Source organism: Salvelinus fontinalis, chromosome 31, assembly GCF_029448725.1.
Source record: "Salvelinus fontinalis isolate EN_2023a chromosome 31, ASM2944872v1, whole genome shotgun sequence".
NCBI lineage: Eukaryota > Metazoa > Chordata > Actinopteri > Salmoniformes > Salmonidae > Salvelinus > Salvelinus fontinalis.
The window spans coordinates 10,394,984-10,422,532 of NC_074695.1; the positions used below are offsets into that span (position 1 = coordinate 10,394,984).

The following is a 27,549-nucleotide window of genomic DNA, read 5'->3' on the forward strand; positions in this document are numbered from 1 at the left end:
TATGAACAGTGATTACCAACGCACCGTATGAACAGTGATTACCGTATGAACAGTGATTACCGTATGAACAGTGATTACCGTATGAACAGTGATTACCGTATGAACAGTGACTACCGACGCACCGTATGAACAGTGATTACCGTACGAACAGTGATTACCGACGCACCGTATGAACAGTGATTACCGTATGAACAGCGATTACCGACACACTGTATGAACAGTGATAAGTACTGATACCTTCATTCATACAATGTATTATAATCACAATTAAATGTTAGACTTTGGATACAAACCCAAGGGATTGCATTCCAAATCCACTAAATGTATTTTACTTGTAATTATTTTAGCAGGGGTAGACTTTGCAAGCCACAGTATTTTAGTGTCCACAGAATCCTCTCCAAACAGTTTACACAACATGTTATGGTAATCAGAAATGGCATTGGATAAAGATTAATAGACAATCACTAATATTTACCTTCCAAAGTACAGTCATGTAATACTCTCAATCGGGCATAGTGGTTCAATCAAAAGTGAAAAGTATTTATTTAAGTGTAGTTTGATTTGTATTGTGAAGCTGTGAGGAAACCCAGGTGACATTTTCAGCACCTTTTTTACTATAGACCACCAAGTGAAATCTGAACACCACTCGTCCAGTCCATCTTTCTCAACCAGATTACTGTAGTTTTACACCCTTCAAAAAACAATGAACCGAACACTTGAGCAGACTTTTATTGAGCCCCTGGTCAAATAAGCTTTCACGTTGTCATTATATTGTAAAAAAAAAAAAAAAGAAGGCGATTATGTTCTTTAACACAATATATAAATTAACCTGTATTTGTAATGGAAAATAATTAATTAAAATAATACTTCAAAAATCACTATGGTAGTAAATGAATAAGCAGGAACTATCATGATGGATGCTGTGTGGTGGCTCACAAGGAACAATTCTAGCTAAGCGTTGATCTTCCTTAATTAGCGTAAAATGAAATAACCTGTAGCCCAAGACCTTGACGGATCTCTGGATATTCAACATTGATAAACATCAGAGAAAGTCAGACAATATAATAACAAAATATACAAAATAATTTAGTTCCAATTTAAAACAGTACTCTTCTATTCAGATGACCTCTTTATCTTGTATAACAACAACTAGTTATTCTCATATGGTCCTAGCCTGAATCCCAGATACGTTTGTGCCGTCTTGACAACTCAACTCATGACAGCAATGGAGTTGGCGATACAACACAGACGTGGGACTCAGGCTAGAGTTGTCCTGTCAGTAGTACCACAATTCTTGAGAGCTTAAATTCTTCTGAACAACTTCTAAATAACATGCATCAATTAAAACAAACAAAAAAAGTGTGTCAAGAGTCCAAAATGGCCCCTTATACAGTGCACTACATTTGACTAGAGGCCTATGGACCCTGGTCAAAAGTAGTGCACTAAATAGGGGATAGTTTGCTATTTAGGATGTAACCTAAAAATCAGTTACAGTTCATTGGATAACAGTAAAACCTGCCTTCAAATTCCCTCAAGAGAAACCAACAGTCTCTACACCAGTCTTTCCAACAAAACAGAAATTTAGTTTCTTCTGCAATTTCACAATTGTCTCTTTCTTGCCCAACGTGCCTTGGGATATAACTACATTGTGTTGCCCTTCCATCTAGGATGGGCCGACCAAAACTGGTCTTTTCCTTAGCTACCATGTTGTTGTCGTCATTGTTGTTGTTGGGTGTCGATCACTGCGAGGAGTCTCCCATCAGGTGGACAATGAGTTCGTAGGTGGAGAGGACGATGGCTGTGTTGGGGATCTGTCTGATAAGCTGAGGAATGAGTCCTCTGTAAAAAGCAGCGTAGCCCTCCTCCACTGCAACCAACCGTGCGGTCTGGAAGAAGTACTGATATTTACTGCCCTCTTCTCGCAGCCTTGTCCGAATCACCTCTGACGAATAGAAGAAACGCAGAGAGAGAGAGAGAAGGGGAGAAATTAAGACGAATTAGAATTAAAAGGTGATTTTGAATGCAGTTTACAGAGTATTTTGACTAAACGACGGAAGGGAATGTGTTGAGTTTTACTAAAGGCTTCTCACTCAAGTTAACATTTGAGTCATGGGTGTATGCTGTGCTACTGTACAGTAGACAGTTGTAGATTGGGCCATCGTCAATTAAAAAGCTGTTCTTTTGCCTCATGTCAATGTGTGTTGTTGTAGTTTGAGGTATGACAAGTTAATACCGTAGCATTTATTTGTCTCATACCCATGAATCCCCATGCTTACCGTGTGGGTAGGCTATGCAAGAAGCACAACCCTTAGCGAAAGCAGCCGCCATCATCAGGCCGAGGAAATCCAACGCCCCTTTTTCAGTTTCGCTGTTCGGCGAAGCGAAGCGCGCTTCGTTCAGGCGTTTTTTCAGCGTCTCGTAGATGAGGAAACAGATCATGGTCTCGGAGATGCCGGCGTAGGACGCCGTCAGGCCCCGGTAGAAACCTCTCATTCCCTCGGTCTTGTAAACGTAACGGGCACACTGCAGCGCGTTGGTCTTCTTCTCCCCTCGTACCCTGGAGGAAAAGACGGTCAGTATTGATCTAAAACCCGACATCAGCAGGTGGCACAAAAGTGTTTTTTTTCGCAGAAGATTTAGAGAAGAGGTTCAACTGGATCAGAAAAACATTTTCCTGCAGGAACGTCATTTTGTGGGTGGTAACCTACTATCTGAACTTGTTCTATAAGAGAGGTTTTGCTATATTTTGTTAATGTGTGCCCTAATGCAGATGACCAGGAACAGAGGTATCAGGGGCACACCAGCCAGCAAACACAACCTCAAGCAGATCAAGTGTCACACCTCACACTCCAGTCTTGTGACAAATAATCAAGAGACATCCTGTATTGTAATGTCCACTGTTACTTAACAAAAAAATAAATAATAATATGAAATGTGCATTTAGCATGATACAATTGAAATATATATTCCTATTTTTCATCTACAATATTACCCCCCCCCCCCCCCTCCCCACTAGTTAACTATAGTTTGAGTGACTACCTATATGAACAAGTCTGCAGGGTAAATAGGTCACCAGACATGCTTGTTCCCTGTAACGGTGAACTCACATGGTTCTATTGCTCCCTGCGTTCCAAACGCCACCTCATTTCCTACATAGGGTCACTACTGTGGAACATGTTTCTGGTCAAAAGTAGTGCCCCTATATAGGGCGCCAATTGGGATACAGCTTCTGTGTAAATATAGCCTCTCCCTCCAACGCAGCCTAATGCGTCAGCAGCTAGGGTATTTATGGATCCGTCTGGTCACGTTACAAAACGCAAACGGCGTAACTCAAGGACAGGACAGCAGCCAAGATGGGGGGGCCCGTCAAAGATCACATTCAAATGGTGGTGGTGACTGGTGACAGAACTGTAATTACACACTACCTACAGTAACCCTTTAATGAATGTTCTGACACCATTAGCACAAAACTAGCATCTAAAATATGTCTGCATTTAAAGCCTTTAAAAAGCTTTTAAAGAGACTTAACGGCTACCGACGTTAAGGCTAATCTTAAGATGGTGCTGGCTAAAGCTAAATCTGGCGAGTGTAGAGAGTATAGAGATATTGTTATCCACGTCGGCACCAACGATGTTAGGATGAAACAGTCAGAGGTCACCAAGTGCAACATAGCTTCAGCGTGTAAATCAGCTAGAAAGATGTGTCGGCATCGAGTAATTGTCTCTGGCCCCCTCCCAGTTAGGGGGAGTGACGAGCTCTACAGCAGAGTCTCAGCACTCAATCGCTGGTTGAAAACTGTTTTCTGCCCCTCCCAAAAGATAGAATTTGTAGATAATTGGCCCTCTTTCTGGGACTCACCCACAAACAGGACCAAGCCTGACCTGCTAAGGAGTGACGGACTCCATCCTACCTGGAGGGGTGCTCTCATCTTATCTACCAACATAGATAGGGCTCTAACTCCTTTAGCCCCACAATGAAATAGGGTGCAGGCCAGGCAGCAGGCTGTTAGCCAACCTGCCAGCTTAGTGGAGTCTGCCAATAGCACAGTCAGTGTAGTCAGCTCAGCCATACCCATTGAGACTGTGTCTGTGCCTCGACCTAGGTTGGGCAAAACTAAACATGGCGGTGTTCGCCTTAGCAATCTTATTAGGATAAAGACCTCCTCCATTCCTGCCATTATTGAAAGAGATCGTGATACCTCACATCTCAAAATAGGGTTACTTAATGTTAGATCCCTCACTTCAAAGGCAGTCATAGTCAATGAACTAATCACTGATCATAATCTTGATGTGATTGGCCTGACTGAAACATGGCTTAAGCCTGATGAATTTACTGTGTTTAATGAGGCCTCACCTCCTGGTTACACTAGTGACCATATCCCCCGTGCATCCCGCAAAGGCGGAGGTGTTGCTAACATCTACGATAGCAAATTTCAATTTACAAAAAAAAAAATGGCGTTTTCATCTTTTGAGCTTCTAGTCATGAAATCTATGCAGCCTACTCAATCACTTTTTATAGCTACTGTTTACAGGCCTCCTGGGCCATATACAGCGTTCCTCTCTGAGTTTCCTGAATTCCTATCAGACCTTGTAGTCATAGCAGATCATATTCTAATTTTTGGTGATTTTAATATTCACATGGAGAAGTCCACAGACCCACTCCAAAAGTCTTTCGGAGCCATCATCGACTCAGTGGGTTTTGTCCAACATGTCTCTGGACCTACTCACTGCCACAGTCATACTCTGGACCTAGTTTTGTCCCATGGAATAAATGTTGTAGATCTTAATGTTTTTCCACATAATCCTGGACTATCGGACCACCATTTTATTACGTTTGCAATCGCAACAAATAATCTGCTCAGACCCCAACCAAGGAGCATCAAAAGTCGTGCTATAAATTCTCAGACAACACAAAAATTCCTTGATGCCCTTCCAGACTCCTTCTGCCTACCCAAGGACGTCAGAGGACAAAAATCAGTTAACCACTTAACTGAGGAACTCAATTTAACCTTGCGCAATACCCTAGATGCAGTTGCACCCCTAAAAACGAAAAACATTTGTCATAAGAAACTAGCTCCCTGGTATACAGAAAATACCCGAGCTTTGAAGCAAGCTTCCAGGAAATTGGAACGGAAATGGCGCCACACAAAACTGGAAGTCTTCCGACTAGCTTGGAAAGACAGTACTGTGCAGTACCGAAGAGCCCTCACTGCTGCTCGATCATCCTACTTTTCCAACTTAATCGAGGAAAATAAGAACAATCCAAAATTTCTTTTTGATACTGTTGCAAAGCTAACTAAAAAGCAGCATTCCCCAAGAGAGGATGGCTTTCACTTCAGCAGTAATAAATTCATGAACTTCTTTGAGGAAAAGATCATGACCATTAGAAAGCAAATTACGGACTCCTCTTTGAATCTGCGTATTCCTCCAGGGCTTAGCTGTCCTGGATCTGCACAGCTCTGCGAGGGCCTGGGATCGGGAGAGACACTTAAGTGTTTTAGTACTATATCTCTTGACACAATGATGAAAATAATCATGGCCTCTAAACCTTCAAGCTGCATACTGGATCCTATTCCTACTAAACTGCTGAAGGAGCTGCTTCCTGTGCTTGGCCCTCCTATGTTGAACATAATAAACGGCTCTCTATCCACCGGATGTGTACCAAACTCACTAAAAGTGGCAGTGATAAAGCCTCTCTTGAAAAAGCCAAACCTTGACCCGGAAAATATAAAAAACTATCGGCCTATATCGAATCTTCCATTCCTCTCAAATTTTAGAAAAAGCTGTTGCGCAGCAACTCACTGCCTTTCTGAAGACAAACAATGTATACGAAATGCTTCAGTCTGGTTTTAGACCCCATCATAGCACTGAGACTGCACTTGTGAAGGTGGTAAATGACCTTTTAATGGCGTCAGACCGAGGCTCTGCATCTGTCCTCGTGCTACTAGACCTTAGTGCTGCCTTTGACACCATCGATCACCACATTCTTTTGGAGAGACTGGAAACCCAAATTGGTCTACACGGACAAGTTCTGGCCTGGTTTAGATCTTACCTGTCGGAAAGATATCAGTTTGTCTCTGTGAATGGTCTGTCCTCTGACAAATCAACTGTACATTTCGGTGTTCCTCAAGGTTCCGTTTTAGGACCACTATTGTTTTCACTATATATTTTACCTCTTGGGGATGTTATTCGAAAACATAATGTTAACTTTCACTGCTATGCGGATGACACACAGCTGTACATTTCAATGAAACATGGTGAAGCCCCAAAATTGCCCTCGCTAGAAGCCTGTGTTTCAGACATAAGGAAGTGGATGGCTGAAAACTTTCTACTTTTAAACTCGGACAAAACAGAGATGCTTGTTCTAGGTCCCAAGAAACAAAGAGATCTTCTGTTAAATCTGACAATTCATCTTGATGGTTGTAAAGTCGTCTCAAATAAAACTGTGAAGGACCTCGGCGTTACTCTTGACCCTGATCTCTCTTTTGACGAACATATCAAGACTGTTTCAAAGACAGCTTTTTTCCATCTACGTAACATTGCAAAAATCAGAAATTTTCTGTCCAAAAATGATGCTGAAAAATTAATCCATGCATTTGTTACTTCTAGGTTAGACTACTGCAATGCTCTACTTTCCGGCTACCCGGATAAAGCACTAAATAAACTTCAGTTAGTGCTAAATACGGCTGCTAGAATCCTGACTAGAACCAAGAAATTTGATCATATTACTCCAGTGCTAGCTTCCCTACACTGGCTTCCCGTTAAGGCAAGGGCTGATTTCAAGGTTTTACTGTTAACCTATAAAGCGTTACATGGGCTTGCTCCTACCTATCTTTCCGAGTTGGTCCTGCCGTACATACCTACACGTACGCTACGGTCACAAGACGCAGGCCTCCTAATTGTCCCTAAAATTTCTAAGCAAACAGCTGGAGGAAGGGCTTTCTCCTATAGATCTCCATTTTTATGGAACAGTCTGCCTACCCATGTGAGAGACGCAGACTCGGTCTCAACCTTTAAGTCTTTACCGAAGACTTATCTCTTCAGTAGGTCATATGATTGAGTGTAGTCTGGCCCAGGAGTGTGAAGGTGAACGGAAAGGCTCTGGAGCAACGAACCGCCCTTGCTGTCTCTCCAGGGCCGGTTCCCCTCTCTCCACTGGGATTCTCTGCCTCTAACCCTGTTACTGGGGCTGAGTCACTGGCTTGCTGGTGCTCTTTCATGCCGTCCCTAGGAGGGGTGCGTCACTTGAGTGGGTTGAGTTACTGACGTGAACTTCCTGTCTGGGTTGGCGCCCCCCCTTGGTTGTGCTGTGGTGGAGACCTTTGTGGACTATACTCGGCCTTGTCTCAGGATTGTAAGTTGGTGGTTGAGGATATCCCTCTAGTGGTGTGGGGGCTGTGCTTTGGCAGAGTGGGTGGGGTTATATCCTTCCTGTTTGGCCCTGTCCGGGGGTTTCTTCGGATGGGGCCACAGTGTCTCCTGACCGCTCCTGTCTCAGCCTCCAGTATTTATGCTGCAGTAGTTTATGTGTCGGGGGGCTAGGGTCAGTTGGTTATACCTGGAGTACTTCTCCTGTCTTATCCAGTGTCCTGTGTGAATTTAAGTATGCTCTCTCTAATTCTCTCGTTCTCTCTGAGAACCTGAGCCCTAGGACCATACGTCAGGACTACCGGGCATGCTGACACCTTGCTGTCCCCAGTCCGCCCGGCCTTGCTGCTATTCCAGTTTCAACTGTTTCTGCCTGCGGTTACGAAACCCCTACCTGTCCCAGACCTGCTGTTTTCAACTCTTAATGATCGGCTATGAAAGCCAACTGAGATTTATTCCTGATTATTATTTGACCATGCTTGTCATTTATGAACATTTTGAAAATCTTGGCTCTCTCTAATTTTCTCCTTCTCTCTTTCTCTCGGAGGACCTGAGCCCTAGGACCATACGTCGGGACTACCGGCCGTGGTGACTCCTTGCTGCCCCCAGTCCGCCTGGCCTTGCTGCTATTCCAGTTTCAACTCTTCTGCCTGCGGTTATGGAACCCCTACCTGTCCCAGACCTGCTGTTTTCAACTCTTAATGATCGGCTATGAAAGCCAACTGAGATTTATTCCTGATTATTATTTGACCATGCTTGTCATTTATGAACATTTTGAAAATCTTGGCTCTCTCTAATTTTCTCCTTCTCTCTTTCTTTCTCTCGGAGGACCTGGGCCCTAGGACCATGCGTCGGGACTGCCGCCCGTGGTGACTCCTTGCTGTCCCCAGTCCGCCTGGCCTTGCTGCTATTCCAGTTTCAGCTGTTCTGCCTGCGGTTATGGAACCGCCACCTGTCCCAGACCTGTTGTTTTTCAACTCTTAATGATCAGCTATGAAAAGCCAACTGAAAATTATTCATGATTATTATTTGACCATGCTTGTCACTTATGAACATTTTTGAACATCTTGGCATAGTTCTGTTATAATCTCCACCCGGCACAGCCAGAAGAGGACTGGCCACCCCTCATAGCCTGGTTCCTCTCTAGGTTTCTTCCTAGGTTTTGGCCTTTCTAGGGAGTTTTTCCTAGCCACCGTGCTTCTACACCTGCATTCTAGCTGTTTGGGGTTTTAGGCTGGGTTTCTGTACAGCACTTCGAGATATTATCTGATGTACGAAGGGCTATATAAAATAAAAATTGATTGATTAATAAAAGTAAATGAAATAGGAAGAAGTGGAAGTTAGAATAATATAAATGTACATACTTCCTCTCCAGCTGCATCCTGGTCTTAACCATCCAGACGGGGTTCATGAGGGAGTTAGTAACAAAAGCTGAAACAGGAAGTAGAAACCGATGAGTTGTGTCATATCACTGGATGGAGCAAGAGAAAGGGACAGAGTTCATTTTATATCTCTGGATGGGAGTTCAGGGAGAGAACAGGTCAGGGAGGTCAAATCCTCCAGGATTCCTGACAGAGCAGAAATTCAACCATTATACAACACATTATAGTTATAGAGTTATATAATATATACGTGGATTATTTATACACACACATTTTGGTGGACAAAATGACCAAAAAATGTAATCACATTTGGGCGCAACAAAAACGTTACTCTTGTTTACCCAGCAGGCATAGAACCCACATGGTTTACCCAGCAGGCATAGAACCCACATGGTTTACCCAGCAGGCATAGAACCCACATGGCTTACCCAGCAGGCATAGAACCCACATGGTTTACCCAGCAGCCATAGAACCCACATGGTTTACCCAGCAGGCATAGAACCCACATGGTTTACCCAGCAGGCATAGAACCCACATGGTTTACCCAGCAGGCATAGAACCCACATGGTTTACCCAGCAGGCATAGAACCCACATGGTTTACCCAGCAGGCATAGAACCCACATGGTTTACCCAGCAGGCATAGAACCTACATGGTTTATCCAGCAGGCATAGAACCTACATGGTTTACCCAGCAGGCATAGAACCCACATGGTTTACCCAGCAGGCATAGAACCCACATGGCTTACCCAGCAGGCATAGAACCCATATGGTTTACCCAGCAGGCATAGAACCCACATGGCTTACCCAGCAGGCATAGAACCCATATGGTTTACCCAGCAGGCATAGAACCCACATGGTTTACCCAGCAGGCATAGAACCCACATGGTTTACCCAGCAGGCATAGAACCCACATGGTTTACCCAGCAGGCATAGAACCCACATGGTTTACCCAGCAGGCATAGAACCCACATGGTTTACCCAACAGGCATAGAACCAACATGGTTTACCCAGCAGGCATAGAACCCACATGGTTTACCCAGCAGGCATAGAACCTACACGTTTACCCAGCAGGCATAGAACCTACATGGTTTACCCAGCAGGCATAGAACCTACATGGTTTACCCAGCAGGCATAGAACCTACATGGTTCTATTGCTTTGTGTTTCATACAGAATGAGGGTAGAGTGCTCCCACAGACGCTGGTGTCTCCGTCCCCCCTACGCCGGCGTCTCCGTCCCCCCTACGCCGGCCTCTCCGTCCCCCCTACGCCGGTGTCTCCGTGGTTTGCTTCAGACGGTCTCACCTGCAAAGCCAGCTGAGGACATGTGCACCACTCCACTGTTAGGGACGAAGATGCCATTGAACGTCTCCTTAGACCTCTTGTAGGCGGCAAAATAAATAGCTCTACAAGAAAAACAGAAGATTAAAAAAAAAGGGTGAGAAATCAGATTCCCTCTTTAAAATGTATAAACAAATGTATCTACCAGTATATTTCTCAGTGAGTGGGTGTCCATCTCTCACTGTGTTTTATAAAGCGGCAGTGCGTGTTTATGTAACATCATGTTTCCAGGCGCTGCCTGAAACCTGTGAAGCAGTAACAGCAGCCGTTGACAGAGCCAGCTAAGCGTGCCACGTGGGTCCTGTCCAGAGCAGCCTGCTATGCTTCTGGAACAGTCCATCCCATACAGCAGCAGCAGAAGCACCGAGGCAGGGCCAGGGGGTGGTCGAGAGAGAGATGGGTCTGGACTAGTGCTATTCTCATTCTGAATGCAAGGCAGGGTTTGGAAGCTGGCTGATAGCATGGGGGCGGGTCAGCTGGCTGATAGCATAGGGGCGGGTCAGCTGGCTGACAGCTGACCATCCCTCTGCCCCATGCTAACTATTTCTGGGAGTGAAATAATTTTGACGGTACGTTGGTGAGTTTCCAGAGTGACCCCCCCCCATTCCCACCCTGCTTACTGAGGACTGTATACTACGTTACTGTACAAACCCAAGGAGTGTAAAAATGTCTTATTTATCTGAATGGCAGCACTTGTAAGTTGGGCGATGGCATAATGCAGAGAGAGGGGGACAGACAAACCCCTTAGTGAGGACTGTATACCATGTACTGTATACCATGGACTGTATACCATGGACTGTATACCATGGACTGTATACCATGGACTGTATACCATGGACTGTATACCATGTACTGTATACCATGTACTGTATACGGTGCATTCTGCAAGTATTCAGACCCCTTCATCTTTTCCACATTTTGTGGACTCGAGGCTGTAATCGCTGCAAAAGGTGCTTCAACTAAGTACTGAGCAAAAAGTCTGAATACTTATGTAAATGTGATTTTTTAATTGTTTACTTTTAATACATTTACAAAAATTTCAAAAAACCTGTTTTTGCTTTGTCATTATGGGGTATTGTGTGTAGATTAATGAGGGGGGGGGGGGGGGGGACAATTTAATACATTTTATAATAAGGCTGAAACGTAACAAAATGTGGAAAAAGTCAAGGGGTCTGAACACATTAAGAAATGAACTGTAGAATCCCCATTTACGGGCCACCGTTCTGTCCTCGTATGACTTCATTAAACAACACAGCAGTAATAATATGTTGCAGTCTAAAAGCTGCTCCTTGGTAATGACATGATAAAAGGGTGAGTGTGTGTAGGTTGTTACGGGTGTGGACATACAAAACACATCCACACCCAAACATTACTTACACCAAAACGAATCCACCCTTTCAAAATGCAGTCCGTGTCTCATTTAGCAGGCTTACCTTGAAGGGGCCACCCCAACAAGATTGGGACCCAGTCCCCGGAAAAGCGACCGTGGTCCCTCTTTTTCTAGAATTGACCTAGAAAACGGGAAGAAAAACAAACCAGTTAATTGAATATACACTTTAAAAAAATGTTTGAATGACAAGAACATCTATTTAGGACGTGTATTCAGGAGTAGGGACCACTGTGGTAGGGTTCAAGACGTTTGTATGGTCAATCCGACGTCTGCATTGGCCACACAGCATGTACTGCCATGGGTATATTGTTCAATGTATCGTTAGTGATAATTCAGTTAATTAATCGTGATATAAATCTCCCCCCCCCTCCATATCACCCACCTCTACAGAGTTTGTTTTGGACAAGACCCAACTCTCAACCCAGTACCCTTTGAAACTGAAGATGCACTGTGAACTCTGTCGCCTCTGTGGGATTGACTTCTCACACACACACACACGCACACACACGCACAGTCCAGTAGCAGACAAACAGGCCGGGTGAGAGGACACACAGGGACACAACAGGACTGATACATTAGTCCTGCACTCTGCTGTAAAACAAACTTTATTTAAAAAGGACTCTGTTATTCCCACCGTTTGTTTTCCCACCCTGTAACGACGTCATTTTGTTCCAATAGATTAAAAAAAAAAAAAAACTTCAGGCTAAGGAAATAAAAGGATTTAAAAAAAGTTAACATGTTATGACTCAACAGGATATGGATTTACAGAGTTCAAAGAGTATTAACATTTGACCTTTGAAACAGACCAACCACGGCGTTTGGAAGCGAGTCGTGGTAATTCCAAGTGACTCTACAAACCGTCAAGCAACCTTATACTGTCGTTACAGACAACACCACTGGATAAACAAGGATTTTGGAGAGAAGAGGTTCATTCAACAATTATTGGCGAAATTAACCAAAATGGATGCCCGAAGGTTGTAGAGTCACTTGGAATTACAGGGAGGGGAGGGTTGGCTCACCTCCAAATGCCATTGTCAGTTTCAAAGGTACATTTTTTAAAACTGCACTGGGTGAACAGGTTGAGAATACTATTTGAGCCATTCCCCTCTGAACCATTCAGCTGAGTCCAGTCCAGACTGGTTCAGTCACATTCAGCCAAAGGCCTAAACCCTTGAGGCGAGAAACACGAGAAACCACATTTCGGGGACGTCAGTCGGCACGGCTCCCTCCTCGTGTTCAATTTTGGCAGAGGCACAGTCACACCATCACTCTCACTCAGTCTGTGGTCTGAGGCAACCCTCCCAGGGCCTCCGGGGTGAGGGACATTTCCACAGGTGGCATCAGCACTTACATAAGTGTCCTCGCTGCACTGTGCGTCAGTGCGTGTGCGTGCGTTCCCCACAGCTGGCAAACAGCTCTTAGATTTGAACAAGATACTCTTTAATCTCTAGTATTTGTGTATAAAACAGGATAACGGTAATGGCCTTTAAATTAATAGCGTCAGACGTCAGAGCCAGAATATGCTAATGTATCAACGGGCCCCCGTCAGGCAGGGTAGGAAAGGCCCGTTTCCTCCTCTTTAGACGGGCCTGTTTCCTCCTCTTTAGGACAGGCCTGTTTCCTCCTCTTTAGGACAGGCCCGTTTCCTCCTCTTTAGGACAGGCCCGTTTCCTCCTCTTTAGCACAGGCCTGTTTCCTCCTCTTTAGCACAGGCCCGTTTCCTCCTCTTTAGCACAGGCCCGTTTCCTCCTCTTTAGGACAGGCCCGTTTCCTCCTCTTTAGGACAGGCCCGTTTCCTCCTCTTTAGGACAGGCCCGTTTCCTCCTCTTTAGACAGAGTGGTAGAGTAAAGACACAGGTCCGTTTCCTCCTCTTTAGACAGGCCCGTTTCCTCCTCTTTAGGACAGGCCCGTTTCCTCCTCTTTAGGACAGGCCCGTTTCCTCCTCTTTAGGACAGGCCCGTATCCTCCTCTTTAGACAGAGTGGTAGAGTAAAGACACAGGCCCGTTGCCTCCTCTTTAGGACAGGCCCGTTTCCTCCTCTTTAGGACAGGCCCGTTTCCTCCTCTTTAGCACAGGCCTGTTTCCTCCTCTTTAGCACAGGCCCGTTTCCTCCTCTTTAGCACAGGCCCGTTTCCTCCTCTTTAGCACAGGCCCGTTTCCTCCTCTTTAGCACAGGCCCGTTTCCTCCTCTTTAGCACAGGCCCGTTTCCTCCTCTTTAGACAGAGTGGTAGAGTAAAGACACAGGCCCGTTTCCTCCTCTTTAGACAGGCCCGTTTCCTCCTCTTTAGACAGGCCCGTTTCCTCCTCTTTAGACAGAGTGGTAGAGTAAAGACACAGGCCCGTTGCCTCCTCTTTAGGACAGGCCCGTTGCCTCCTCTTTAGGACAGGCCCGTTGCCTCCTCTTTAGGACAGGCCCGTTGCCTCCTCTTTAGGACAGGCCCGTTGCCTCCTCTTTAGGACAGGCCCGTTGCCTCCTCTTTAGGACAGGCCCGTTGCCTCCTCTTTAGACAGAGTGGTAGAGTAAAGACACAGGCCCGTTTCCTCCTCTTTAGACAGGCCCGTTTCCTCCTCTTTAGACAGGCCCGTTTCCTCCTCTTTAGACAGGCCCGTTTCCTCCTCTTTAGACAGGCCCGTTTCCTCCTCTTTAGACAGAGTGGTAGAGTAAAGACACAGGCCCGTTTCCTCCTCTTTAGACAGGCCCGTTTCCTCCTCTTTAGACAGAGTGGTAGAGTAAAGACACAGGCCCGTTTCCTCCTCTTTAGACAGAGTGGTAGAGTAAAGACACAGGCCCGTTTCCTCCTCTTTAGGACAGGCCCGTTGCCTCCTCTTTAGACAGAGTGGTAGAGTAAAGACACAGGCCTATTCACACAACTAGGGCAACATCCCAAATTGCACCCTATGCCCTAGAGTACACTACTTCTGACCAGGGAACATAGGAAAAAACATTCTTAGCCTAGTCATCCCTTGTGGCCTGGCAGCCCCGTGGGTGGCCTGGCACAACCACAGATCCCGAAGGCTACATTCTGCAGCAAGACAATGATCCAAAACACAAGTCTACATGAAAATGGTTAAAAAGTAACACATTTTTACGTTTTGTAATGGCCCAGTCAAAGTCCAGACCTAATTCCAATTGAGATGTTGTGACAGGACTTGAAAGGAGCAGCTCATGATTGAAAACCCACAAATGTCTCTGAGTTAAAGCAGTTGTGCATGGAAGAGTGGGCTGACTTCCTCCACAGCGATGTGAGAAAACTGATCAACAACTACAGGAAGTATTTGGTCGGAGTCATTGCAGCTAAAGATGTCACAACAAGTTGCTGTTTATATTCAGAACTACATTCCTTTAAAGCTTAGTCCTGTCTGTAGTTCTGAATATAAACAGCAACTTGTTAAATACTGTTGAAGTAATATGACTGCAGGTTCATCCGCCTCACCTAAAGCCCATTCTGGTGGGAAGCTGCTATAGACCACCAAGTGTTAATAATAACAGTCAGTATCTGGATAATATGTATGAAATGCTTGATAGTGTATGTGATACCAATAGAGAGGTATATTTTCTGGTTGATTTAAATATTAACTAGCTTTCATTGGGCTGTCCATTCAAGACAAAGATTCAAACTGTAACCAGTGCCTGTAACCTGGTTCAGGTTATCAGTCAAACTACCAGGGTAGCAACAAACAGCACAGGCATGAAATCATCAACATATATTGATCACTTCTTTACTAATGCTGCAGAAAGGTGCTCTAAAGCAGAATCCAGATCCATCGGATGTAGTGATCACAATACAGTAGCACATATCTAGGAAAACCAAAGTTCCAAAGGCTGGGGCTAATATAGTGTATAAGAGGTCATACAATACGTTTCGTAGTGAATCCTATGTTGTTTGATGTAAAGAATGTGTTGGTCTGTGGTGTGTAATGAGGAGCAAACAGACATTGATCTTAACACATTTATGAAATTATTTAACCCAGTTACTAATAAGCTTGCACCTATTAAGAAAATTACTGAAAACTTAAATCCCAGTGGATTGATGAGGAAAAAAGATTGGCAAATAAGTCTGGTTGGACAACCGATTGGCAAACGTACTGCAAATAGAGAAATCATGTGACTAAACTGAACACCGACTGATATTGAAAAATTCCTTAAAGTAGTTGGCATCGGCAAGATTAGTAAACTTAGGCATGACATGCCAGCAACAAATGCTGACACTACACATCCAAGTATATCTCACCAAATTATTAAAAACAAGAATTGTAATTTAAAATTCCGTAAAGTGAGTGTGGAAGAGGTGAAAAAAACGATTGTTGTCTATCAACAATGACAAGCCACCTGGGTCTGACAACTTGGATGGAAAATGACTGACGATGATATTGGGGATGATGGTGGACGATGATGGTGGGCGATGATGGTGGACGATGATATTGGGGATGATGGTGGACGATGATGGTGGGCGATGATGGTGGGCGATGATATTGGGGATGATGGTGGACGATGATATTGGGGATGATGGTGGACGATGATATTGGGGATGATGGTGGACGATGATGGTGGACGATGATGGTGGACGATGATATTGGGGATGATGGTGGACGATGATATTGGGGATGATGGTGGACGATGATATTGGGGATGATGGTGGACGATGATATTGGGGATGATGGTGGACGATGATATTGGGGATGATGGTGGACGATGATATTGGGGATGATGGTGGACGATGATATTGGGGATGATGGTGGACGATGATATTGGGGATGATGGTGGACGATGATATTGGGGATGATGGTGGACGATGATATTGGGGATGATGGTGGACGATGATATTGGGGATGATGGTGGACGATGATATTGGGGATGATGGTGGACGATGATATTGGGGATGATGGTGGACGATGATATTGGGGATGATGGTGGACGATGATATTGGGGATGATAGTGGACGATGATAGTGGACGATGATATTGCCACTCCTATTAGCCATCTCTTCAATCCAAGCCTACTAGAAAGTGTGTACCCTCAGGTTTGGAGGGAAGCAAAAGTCACTCTACCTAAGAATAGTAAAGCCCCCTTTACTGGCTCAAACAGCCAACCAATCAGCCTGTAACCAACCCTTAAAGTTTAGGGGGAAAAAAATTGTGTTTGACCAGATACAACATTATTTTACAGTAAACAAATTGACAAACTTTCAGCATGCTTATAGGGACATTCAACAAACACAGCATGTACACAAATAACTGATGATTGGCTGAGAGAAGTTGCTGATAAAAAGATTGTGGAGGGCTGTTTTGTTAGACTTCAGTGCGGTATTTCGACATTATCGATCAGCCTGCTGCTGGTAAAACTGATGTGTTTTGGCTTTACACCCCCTGCTATATTGTGGATAAAGAGTTACCCGTCTAACAGAACACAGAGGGTGTTCTTTAATGGAAGCCTCTCCAACATAATCCAGGTAGAATCAGGAATTCCACAGGGCAGCTGTCTAGACCCCTTCCTTTTTTCAATCTTTAACGACATGCCACTGGCATGACTCAACATTATACACGTCAACTCTTACAGCAACTGAAATGACTGCAACACTTAAAGAGATGCAGATAGTTTCAGAATGGGTGGCAAGGAATAAGTTAGTCCTAAATATTAAACTAAAAGCATAGTATTTGGGACAAATCATTTACTAAACCCTAAACCTCAACTCAATCTTGTTATAAATAAAATGTGGAAATTTAGCAAGTTGAGGTGACTAAACTCCTTGGAGTAACCCTGGATTGTAAACTGTCATGGTCAAAACATTGATACAACAGTAGCTAAGATGGAGAGAAGTCTGTCCATGATACAGCGCTGCTCTACTTTCTTAACAACACTATAAACAAGGCCGGTCCTACTGGCCCTAGCTGTCGCACCTGGACTACTGTTCAGTTGTGTGGTCAGGTGCCACAAGAGGGACTTAAGAAAATTGCAATAGCTCAGAACAGGGTAGCACGTCCGGGCCTTGGATGTACACAGAAAGCTAAAATTAATAATATGCATGTCACGGACATCCCGGGTGGCGCAGTGGTCTAAGGCACTGCATCGCAGTGTTAGCTGTGCCACTAGAGATTCTAAGTTCGAGCCCAGGCTCTGTCGCAACCAGGAGGCCCATGGGGCGGCACACAATTGGCCTAGCGTCGTCCGGGTTAGGGAGGGTTTGGCCGGTAGGGATATCCTTGTCTCATCGCGCACTAGCGACTCCTGTGGCGGGCCGGGTGCAGTGCACGCTGACCAGGTCGCTAGGTGTACGGTGTTTCCTCCGACACATTGGTGCGGCTGGCTTCCGGGTTGGAGGCGCGCTGTGTTAAGAAGCAGTGCGGCTTGGTTGGGTTGTGTTTCGGAGGACGCATGGCTCTCGACCTTCGCCTCTCCGAGTCCGTGCGGGAGTTGTAGCGATGAGACAGTAACTGCTAACAATAGGATACCACGAAATTGGGGAGAAAAAGGGTGTAAAGTTTTTAAAAAATTAAATAATAATATGCATGTCAATCTCTTCTGGCTGAAAGTAGAGGAGAGATTGACTTCATCCCTACTTGTATTTGTGAGAGGTATTGACATGTTGAAAGTACCGTCCTGTCTGCTCAGACACCTGTGCATACCCCACAAGACATGCCACCAGAGGTCTCTTCACAGTCCCCAAGTCCAGAACAGACTATGGGAGGCGCACAGTACTACATAGAACCATGACTACATGGAACTCTGGGTCAGAGGGAACACAGTGTGTTGTAAATTCTGTAATGTATGTATTGTAATGTTTTTAAAATTGTATAACTGCCTTAATTCTGCCGGACCCCAGGAAGAGTAGCTGCTGCCTTGGCAGGAACTAATGGGGATCCTTAATAAACCCCAGGAAGAGTAGCTGCTGCCTTGGCCGGAACTAATGGGGATCCATAATAAACCCCAGGAAGAGTAGCTGCTGCCTTGGCAGGAACTAATGGGGATCTATAATAAACCCCAGGAAGAGTAGCTGCTGCCTTGGCAGGAACTAATGGGGATCTATAATAAACCCCAGGAAGAGTAGCTGCTGCCTTGGCAGGAACTAATGGGGATCTATAATAAACCCCAGGAAGAGTAGCTGCTGCCTCGGCAGCAGCTAATGGGGAACCATAAAAAATACAAATTGAGTGGAATAGGGTGTTGAATACCTTTGTTATTTTATTTAATTAAGTATGTTTGTTTTTGTTATTTGTAAACTCAGGTTCCCTTTATCTAATATTAGGTGTTGGTTGAAGATCTGATGGTAACATTCCGTATCAAAAATATACAAAATCAGAAAGGGGACAAATACTTTTTCACAGCACTGTACACAACATGGTGAAGCCATTACCAACAAGACCTGTAGCAACCCTACACTTATAAGAGCCCCTTACCATAAGACCCATAGTAGACTAGCCCCACTCCAATACAAGGAGGGACAACCACTTACCGTAAGAACCATAGTAGACTAGCCCCACTCCAATACGAAGGAGGGACAACCCCTTACCGTAAGAACCATAGTAGACTAGCCCCACTCCAATACAAGGAGGGACAACCCCTTACCGTAAGAACCATAGTAGACTAGCCCCACTCCAATACAAAGGAGGGACAACCCATAACCGTAAGACCCATAGTAGACTAGCCCCACTCCAATACAAGGAGGGACAACCACTTATCGTAAGAACCATAGTAGACTAGCCCCATACCAATACAAAGGAGGGACAACCCCTTACCGTAAGAACCATAGTAGACTAGCCCCACTCCAATACAAGGAGGGACAACCCCTTACCGTAAGAACCATAGTAGACTAGCCCCACTCCAATGCAAAGGAGGGACAACCCCTTACCGTAAGAACCATAGTAGACTAGTCCCACTCCAATACAAGGAGGGACAACCCGTTACCGTAAGAACCATAGTAGACTAGCCCCACTCCAATACAAAGGAGGGACAACCCATAACCGTAAGACCCATAGTAGACTAGCCACACTCCAATACGAAGGAGGGACAATCCCTTACTGTAAGAACCATAGTAGACTAGCCACACGCTAAGAATAAGAAGAGGGACAACCCCTTACCGTAAGTACCATAGTAGACTAGCCCCATTCCAATACGAAGGAGGGAAAACCCCTAACCGTAAGACCCATAGTAGACTAGCCCCACTCCAATACGAAGGAGGGACAACCCCTAACAGTAAGAACCATAGTAGACTAGCCCCATTCCAATACGAAGGAGGGACAACCCCTTACCGTAAGAACCATAGTAGACTAGCCCCACTCCAATACGAAGGAGGGACAACCCCTTACCGTAAGAACCATAGTAGACTAGCCCCATTCCAATACGAAGGAGGGAAAACCCCTAACCGTAAGACCCATAGTAGACTAGCCCCACTCCAATACGAAGGAGGGACAACCCCTAACAGTAAGAACCATAGTAGACTAGCCCCATTCCAATACGAAGGAGGGACAACCCCTTACCGTAAGAACCATAGTAGACTAGCCCCACTCCAATACGAAGGAGGGACAATCCCTAACCGTAAGACCCATAGTAGACTAGCCACACTCCAATACGAAGGAGGGACAACCCTTTACCGTAAGTACCATAGTAGACTAGCCACATGCTAAGAATAAGAAGAGGGACAATCCCTTACCGTAAGACCTGCAGCAGGCCAGGTGGCGTAACGGTGCCCGAGCCTGGTCTGATGACCCCAGTACCATTGAGCGTGCCCAGCTGGACCTGGAACACGGGCCGGAGTGCGAGGCCTGACGACTGCAGCCTGGTCTTCAGCACCTCCAGAGGACAGGTCACGATGGCTCCCACCGTGCCGCTACATCTGCAGAGAGAAAGATGGGAAAATACAGTAACATTTATAATACAGTAATAATATATACTAATCTCAGGTCATTTAAAGTCAGGTTTACAACATCTACACAGAGAATAGGAAAACATTAATACGGCATTAATTAATTGGAGATTGGTAATCCTTTCCACCGTTTTTGGAGCTCAAATAGATTTCAGAAAGTGGAGAGCCTTAGTTGTTGCCCTATGCACCTGAACCAGCCTTTTGTCAGGGCATGGTAGACTATAAAAATACAAAAACATGTATTTACATTTGTGCAATTTGTAGTGTGGTATGATTATACCGGGTGAAGTAGTCCTGCTGTCTGTTAATGTTATCAGTGACATTCAGTTGGGTCACAGTTCTCCTGGATTTCCGCAGAATTGTTTTTTATTTCTCCCTCTATCAGGGAATGTAATTTACCATCAATATAAAGAACAGTAGCAGCTACACAGTACTTTTATGGCATTACTAAAAGAGACAGTGTCATGAACAGGCTCTCACATTTACTCTATACACATCTGGTACAAAAGGTCATTGAACCAAGAAGCTCTAATTTGACTAAAGCTACAGAGAGAAGAGGTTTTACAGCCTAAGCCTACATAGCCGTTTAAAAATGTCCAAATCATGCACTTAAATGGATGAACTAAAAAAAAATTTTTTTTAAATTGAGGAATAGTCTTGCGTCACAGAAGATATTAACCTCTCTACCACCCCTGTCCATCCAAGACAAGGCGTGACAGAGGGAATTATATACATTTTGCCCCGAGGGGGCCCGCATTCCGTCTTCCAACAAGGTCCAGAGGCTATTTTCTTGCTGTTTCGGTGATTATTAGCGAGCTAGACACAGTTCGGATTTGGTTTTAGTGATAAAAAAATATTTATATATTTATATTAACTTTAAAACGTACAGGGACTTCAGAAAATATTCATATTACTTGACTTTTTCCACATTTTGTTACGTTACATATATTAGATATCAACAAAAAAACTTCCTTGCCCATTTACACACAATACCCCACAATGACAAAGTGCAAACATGTCTATTGATGTTTGCAAATGTATTGAAAATCTACATTTACATAAGTATTCACACCCCTGAGTCAATACATGCTAAAAAAGAATCACATTTGGCAACAATTACAGCTTGCGAGTCTTTTTGGGTAAGTCTAAGAGCTTTGCACACCTGGATTTTTTAAAAGTCTTCAAGCTCTGCCAAGTCTGTCGTTGATCATTGCAAGACAGCCGTTTTCAAGTCTTACCATAGATTTTCAAGAGGATCCATCCTCAGCTCTACCATCACAGCCATTAAACTATGTAACTGTTTTAAAGTCACCATTGGTCTCCTGGTGAAATCCCTGAGCGGTTTCCTTCCTCTCCGGTAACTGAGTTAGGAAGGACGCCTGTATCCTTGTAGTGACTGGGTGTATTGATACACCATCCAAAGTGTAATTAATGACTTCACCATGCTCAAAAGGATATGAAATGTATTTTTTTAAACATTTTTTACCCATCTACCAATAGGTGCCCTTCTTTGCAAGGCTTTGGAAAACCTCCCTGGTCTTTGTGGTTGAATCTGTTTGAAATTCACTGCTTCGACTGAGGGACCTTACATATAATTTTGTGTGTGGGGTACAGAGATTAAGAAGTCATTCAAAAATCATGTTAAATTGCACACAGAGTGGGTGTATGTCAATTATTGTGAGACTTGAGCACATTTTTACCACCTTACTTTAGGCTTGAATACTTACTTTTCATTTTTAATTGATTTGTAAACATTTGACATTATGAGGAGTGTGTATACATTACAGACGTATTCTAAAATAGATTTAATTTTAATTCTCCATCAATCTACACACAACACCCCATAATGACAAAGCGAAAACTGGTTTAGACATTTGTAAAAATGTATTAACAATAAAACAGAAAACCTTAATTACATAAGTACTCAGACCCTTGGCTATGACACTGAAAATTGAGCTCATGTGCATTGTGTTTCCATTGATCCATCCTTGAGATGTTTCTACAACTTGATTGGAGTCCACCTGTGGTAAATTCAATTGATTGGACATGATTTGGAAAGGCACACACCTGTCTATATAAAGGTCTCACAGTTGATAGTGGATGTCAGAGCAAAAACCAAGCCGAAGGAATTGTCCGTAGAGCTCTGAGAAAAGATTGTTGAGGCACAGATCTGGGGAAGGGTATCTAAAAAAATGTCTGCAGCAATGAAGTTCCACAAGAACACAGTGGCCTCTCCATCATTCTTAAAATGGTAGAATTTTGGAACCACCAATACTCTTCCTAGAGCTGGCCGCCCGGCCAAACTGAGCAATCGGGGGGAGAAGAGCCTGCTCTAAGAGGTGACCAAAAACTCGATGGTCACTCTGACAGAGCGTTCCTCTGTGGAAATTGGAGAACCTTCCAGTAGGACAACCATCTCTGCAGCACTCCACCAATCAGGCCTTTATGGTAGAGTGGCCAGACGGAAGCCACTCCTCAGTAAAAAGACACATGACAACGTGATTGGAGTTTGCCAATAGGACTGACAATGAGAAACAAGAGTCTCTGGTCTGATGAAACCAAGATTGAACTCTTTGGCCTGAATGCCAAGTGTCACGTCTGGAGGAAACCTGGCACCAATCCTACAGTGAAGCATGGTGGTGGCAGCAGCATGCTGTGGGGATGTTTTTCAACGGCCGGAACTGGAAGACTAGTCAAGATCGAGGGAAAGATGAACGGAGCAAAGTATGAAGAGATCCTTGACGATAACCTGCTCAGGACCTCAGACTGGGGTGAAGGTTCACCTTCCAACAGGACAACGACCCAAAGCACACTGCCAAGACAACACAGGAGTGGTTTCGGGACAAGTCTCTGAATGTCCTTGAGTGGCCCAGCCAGAGCCGGGACTTGAACCCGATCTAAACACCTCTGGAAAGACTTAAAAATAGCTGTGCAGCGACGCTCCCCATCCAACCTGACAGAGCTTGAGAGGATCTGCAGAGAAGAATGAGAGGATCTCCCCTAAATACAAGTGTGCCAAGCTTGTAGCGTCATACCCAAGAAGACTCTGGGTTTGTAATCGCTGCCAAATGTGCTTCAAAAATGTACTGAGTAAAGGGTCTGAATACTTACATAAATGTGATATTTCCGTTGGAAAAATTTCTAAAAACCTGTTTTTGCTTTGGGGTATTGTGTGTAGATTAGTATTTTTTTTTTAATGAGGCTGTAACGTTACAAAATGTGGAAACCGTGAAAGGGTCTGAATACTTTCCGAATGCACTGTGTGTGTATGTACACACACACACACACACACACACATTTATAATACACTGAACAAAAATATAAAACGCAACAATGTAAATTGTTGGTCCCATGTTTCATGAGATTACATTTTTAAAATCCTATAAATGTTCCATATGTAGAAGAACCTCTTAAATTGTGTACAAATTTGTTTACATCCCTGTTAGTGAGCATTTCTCCTTTGCCAAGATAATCCATCCACCTGACAGGTGTGGCATATCAAGAAGCTGATTAAACAGCATGATAATTACACAGGCGCACCTTATGCTGGGGGACAATAAAGGGTTAATCTAAAATGTGCCGTTTTGTCACACAACAATGCCCCGTCTCAAGTTGAGGGGGCGGACAATTGGCATGCTGATTGCAGGAATGTCCACCAGAGCTGTTGCCAGAGAATTTAATGTTAATTTCTCTACCATAAGCTGCCTCCTACGTCGTTTTAGAGAACTTGGCAGTACGTCCAACCAGCCTTACAACCGCAGACCACATGTAACAACGCCACACAGCCAAGACTATGGGAGGCGCAAGACCTGCTGAGGAGTATTTCTGTCTGTAATAAAGCCCTTTTGTGGGGAAAAACAAATTCTGATTGGCTGGGCCTGGCTGCCAAGTGGGTGGCCCTATGCCCTCCCAAGACCACTCATGGCTGCACCCCTGCCCAGTCATGTGAAATCCATAGATAAGGCCTAAATCATTTTTTACAATTGACTGATTTCCTTATATGAACTGTAACTCTGTAAAATATTTGTTAATTTGTGCATGTTGCATTCATATTTTTGTTCAGGATAATATTATATATTTTTTTTTTTTACTCAAACCACCCGCAGGCCGGATATGTTTGAGACAGATTTAGGTCGGCCGTTTTGGTCAGGGATCTCGTCAACCATGGTTTGCCAGTGCTGTGATAAGATAGTGTAAAATAATGAATTTGAGGAATTTATCTGCACTGTATATTTGCTACCAAAGCTAGCCGGACAGTTTTAGGAATGATAGCCGTTAATGATTCAACTTTTCAAATTAACTGCCAATATGCCAACATTCCATTCAAACAATTCCGCTAAATCCTCACCCATAAACTAACATCGGCTGATGACACCTTACACTGTTTATCTTAAAACCGGTGCAAGGTCAAAAATCTAAGTAAACATACCCCGATTAAAAACACCTGGTTTTCTGGTGCAATCTTTCTAATGATTAGGACATGCAAAATGCCTTTCAAAAATTGCCATTTCATTTGTTCTGCGTATGTCTTAGCACCAGCACCCCTCTTTGGCGTGACTGAAGTGAGTTCGGAACATGTCTTAGCACCAGCCTCCCTCTTTGGCGTGACTGAAGTGAGTTTGGGACATGTCTTAGCACCAGCCTCCCTCTTTGGCGTGACTGAAGTGAGTTCGGGACATGTCTTAGCACCAGCCTCCCTCTTTGGCGTGACTGAAGTGAGTTCGGGACATGTCTTAGCACCAGCCTCCCTCTTTGGCGTGACTGAAGTGAGTTTGGAACATGTCTTAGCACCAGCCTCCCTCTTTGGCGTGACTGAAGTGAGTTTGGGAACAACTGAATGTATGCGTACTAGAAGTTGTTTTCACATACAAACGTTACATTTCTGAACTCAGAATAAAATATGCTTCCCAAAAATAGCATGTTGGCTGTGGAAGAACATTTATTCAGATTGGCGAATTTCTGCATCGATCAAAGCGGCATAAAGTAGCGGCATAAAGTAGCCTGATTTCAGATATGTCCATGTAAAACAGGAGTATCAGGGGATTCGTTCCTCTTACAAAGCATGTTAAAGTTTTAAACTTAGAATCTGACTATCCAAAATAATCACATTACTGCATGACATTTATAGTATGTTACATATTTTAGAGGCTATTTAGACAGAACATTTGTATCAAACCGATATAAACCATTTATAATTATATGACAATATTTTAGATTGACAATTATATTACACAATTTCTGATATGTCACATGTGATTGGTGGAGTGCTACAGAGATGGTTGTCCTTCTGGAAGGTTCTCTCGCATCTCCACAGAGGAACTCTGGAGCTCTGTTAGAGTGACTAGACGTCTGAAGGGCACGTTGTGCCGAATGCAACTGTGTCCGATAACAAACACACAGCTATCCATTCACTCGGCTTATCATAAGCATCTCCTAGCGGTCTGGGACACCATGAGGAAAAACCATACTGTGAACGAGACAGAGTTCCATAACCCTACATGTAACAGTGATATGCATGCTAAACACGGTATGGCAACAGGTCATATCATGGTGTCCTCCAAAGTTAACATTTTGAATCAGTTCAAATGTGAAACCAGAAGCCACCATTAAATAGGGCATTAATTTACTAGCTCAGAAGAGACCATGGCATGTAACAGCCTGTGTAAATACAGTTCTCGATGTTATGTCTGCAGTCAGTGTGCAGCTTGGAAAGGCAGGCTAGACTCTTGGATCGCAATCCTAAAATAAATGTACTATTGCCTTGACAATGATATTCAGTGTGAGCTTGTCATTTATGAGGTTTGCTCTATTCTACTAATAGTGACTAATATTCTTTTTTCAACTGTAATATTATGTTCTGATTTTATAAATAAAGTAAGGGTTATTACCATTATCCTCACCACTATGGTACTTCTTAACATTGGCTGTTCTAAGAAATATAGGGCCTATATAGACATAACGATATGACTACCATTTCTATTCCTCTGTGGGTCCAATACAGGATCATATATCCCCAACTAAATGGAATATCAGGTCTAGGTTTTGAACAGTGCTTTCCCAAATGTCAATAGCTGTCAATGGGTGACCTTGAGTGACAAAACCCCTACTAGCTTCCAAAAAATCTTGATAAACTTCCAAGTTCAAGCCGGATAATATTTTCTCACGAATTGCTAGCTACATATTAGCTCAAATACATTTTAGGTAACTTTTGAAAATCTTTTACACATCTTAGAATATAATATATCGCTAGCTATAAATATAGTAGATTCCTCTATTCTAAGCTGCAGTAGCTAACACGAGACAGCTTGCTAGCTGCAGCACTTTACATGGTCACATTGATTGACTGGGAAAGATTATGTAACTGGAGGACATATTTTAAGGTCAGAGTAGACTGCGACACTTGCCAGTTAGCTAATGCCACATCAAATGAAAACATTAATACTATTGGTTGTATTCGAGTTCATATCTCAAGTGTTAGGACCTTCGTAGAAATAGAGGTCATTACAAATGGCTAGGATTTCCACATTTCCTGTATAAAGTTAACTGTTAACGCTAGATGGATAGGTAAACTAGCGACGCTTCATAAATCAATATCCGGTTGATTAGCCTAGCTAGCAGTGAGAAGGACAATAGTTGGCCACCTGACATTGCATAACTAGACGAACGATACAGTAAACACTTGTTAGCCAGTTAAAATACTGTTCTGTAACCTTTGGCAAAATTGCTAAAATCACACTGTACACCATTAGAGTTAGCTCGCAACCTCATGCTGTAGCGAGCGAGGCCTCCTCACTCCTTGAGTTGAGGGCGAGTAACGTTAGCTTGTTAATCACATTTCGGTATGGCGAGAATATGACTCGTTTGGTCAAGATGGGGCACAAATATCCTAAAACGTCAACGCAAGCTGCCGAGTACCCATTATTCTAACATAATAGCTAACAATTTACCACGACAAAAGCAGAAGCCGCTAGACTATTTTAAAATATTCAGCTATACTAATGCTAGCCAGATAAAAATTTCGTAAAGGAACACTTACCCCCCTGCGAAGAGATGTAATAGCGTATTATTATTATGTGCCATTTTAAAAAAATATAACCATAATCTTCTTTGTCTTCTCGTAAATGTGGTTTATCTTGCTCATCAGCTGTTGTCACTAGCCAGACGTCCACCCGGCTTTCTCTGAAGCGTTCCAAAATCCCACTAGTGTT

General features: G+C 43.8%; 1 protein-coding gene across 1 annotated transcript; it reads right to left on the bottom strand.

Annotated features, from left to right (window-relative positions):
- Positions 1 to 713: 713 nt before the first annotated feature.
- Positions 714 to 27,549, bottom strand: LOC129829521 (solute carrier family 25 member 33-like). Its single transcript, XM_055891252.1, has 7 exons — positions 27,378 to 27,549; positions 20,129 to 20,311; positions 11,522 to 11,599; positions 10,053 to 10,153; positions 8,732 to 8,798; positions 2,277 to 2,557; positions 714 to 1,942 (listed from the first exon to the last, which is right to left on the bottom strand). The coding sequence occupies exons 1-7, from the start codon at positions 27,419 to 27,421 to the stop codon at positions 1,740 to 1,742; spliced, it is 957 nt and encodes a 318-aa protein (XP_055747227.1). The 5' UTR covers positions 27,422 to 27,549; the 3' UTR covers positions 714 to 1,739.

Coding starts and splice junctions, on each gene's coding strand:
- LOC129829521 (XM_055891252.1), bottom strand. CDS start 27,421: ATGGCACATAATAATAATACGCTATTACATCTCTTCGCAGGGGG. Junction 11,600..20,128: donor GGCCTGCTGCAGGTCTTACG/GTAAGGGATTGT, acceptor CCCGTTTTCTAG/GTCAATTCTAGAAAAAGAGG. Junction 2,558..8,731: donor AGGATGCAGCTGGAGAGGAA/GTATGTACATTT, acceptor CTTTTCCTCCAG/GGTACGAGGGGAGAAGAAGA.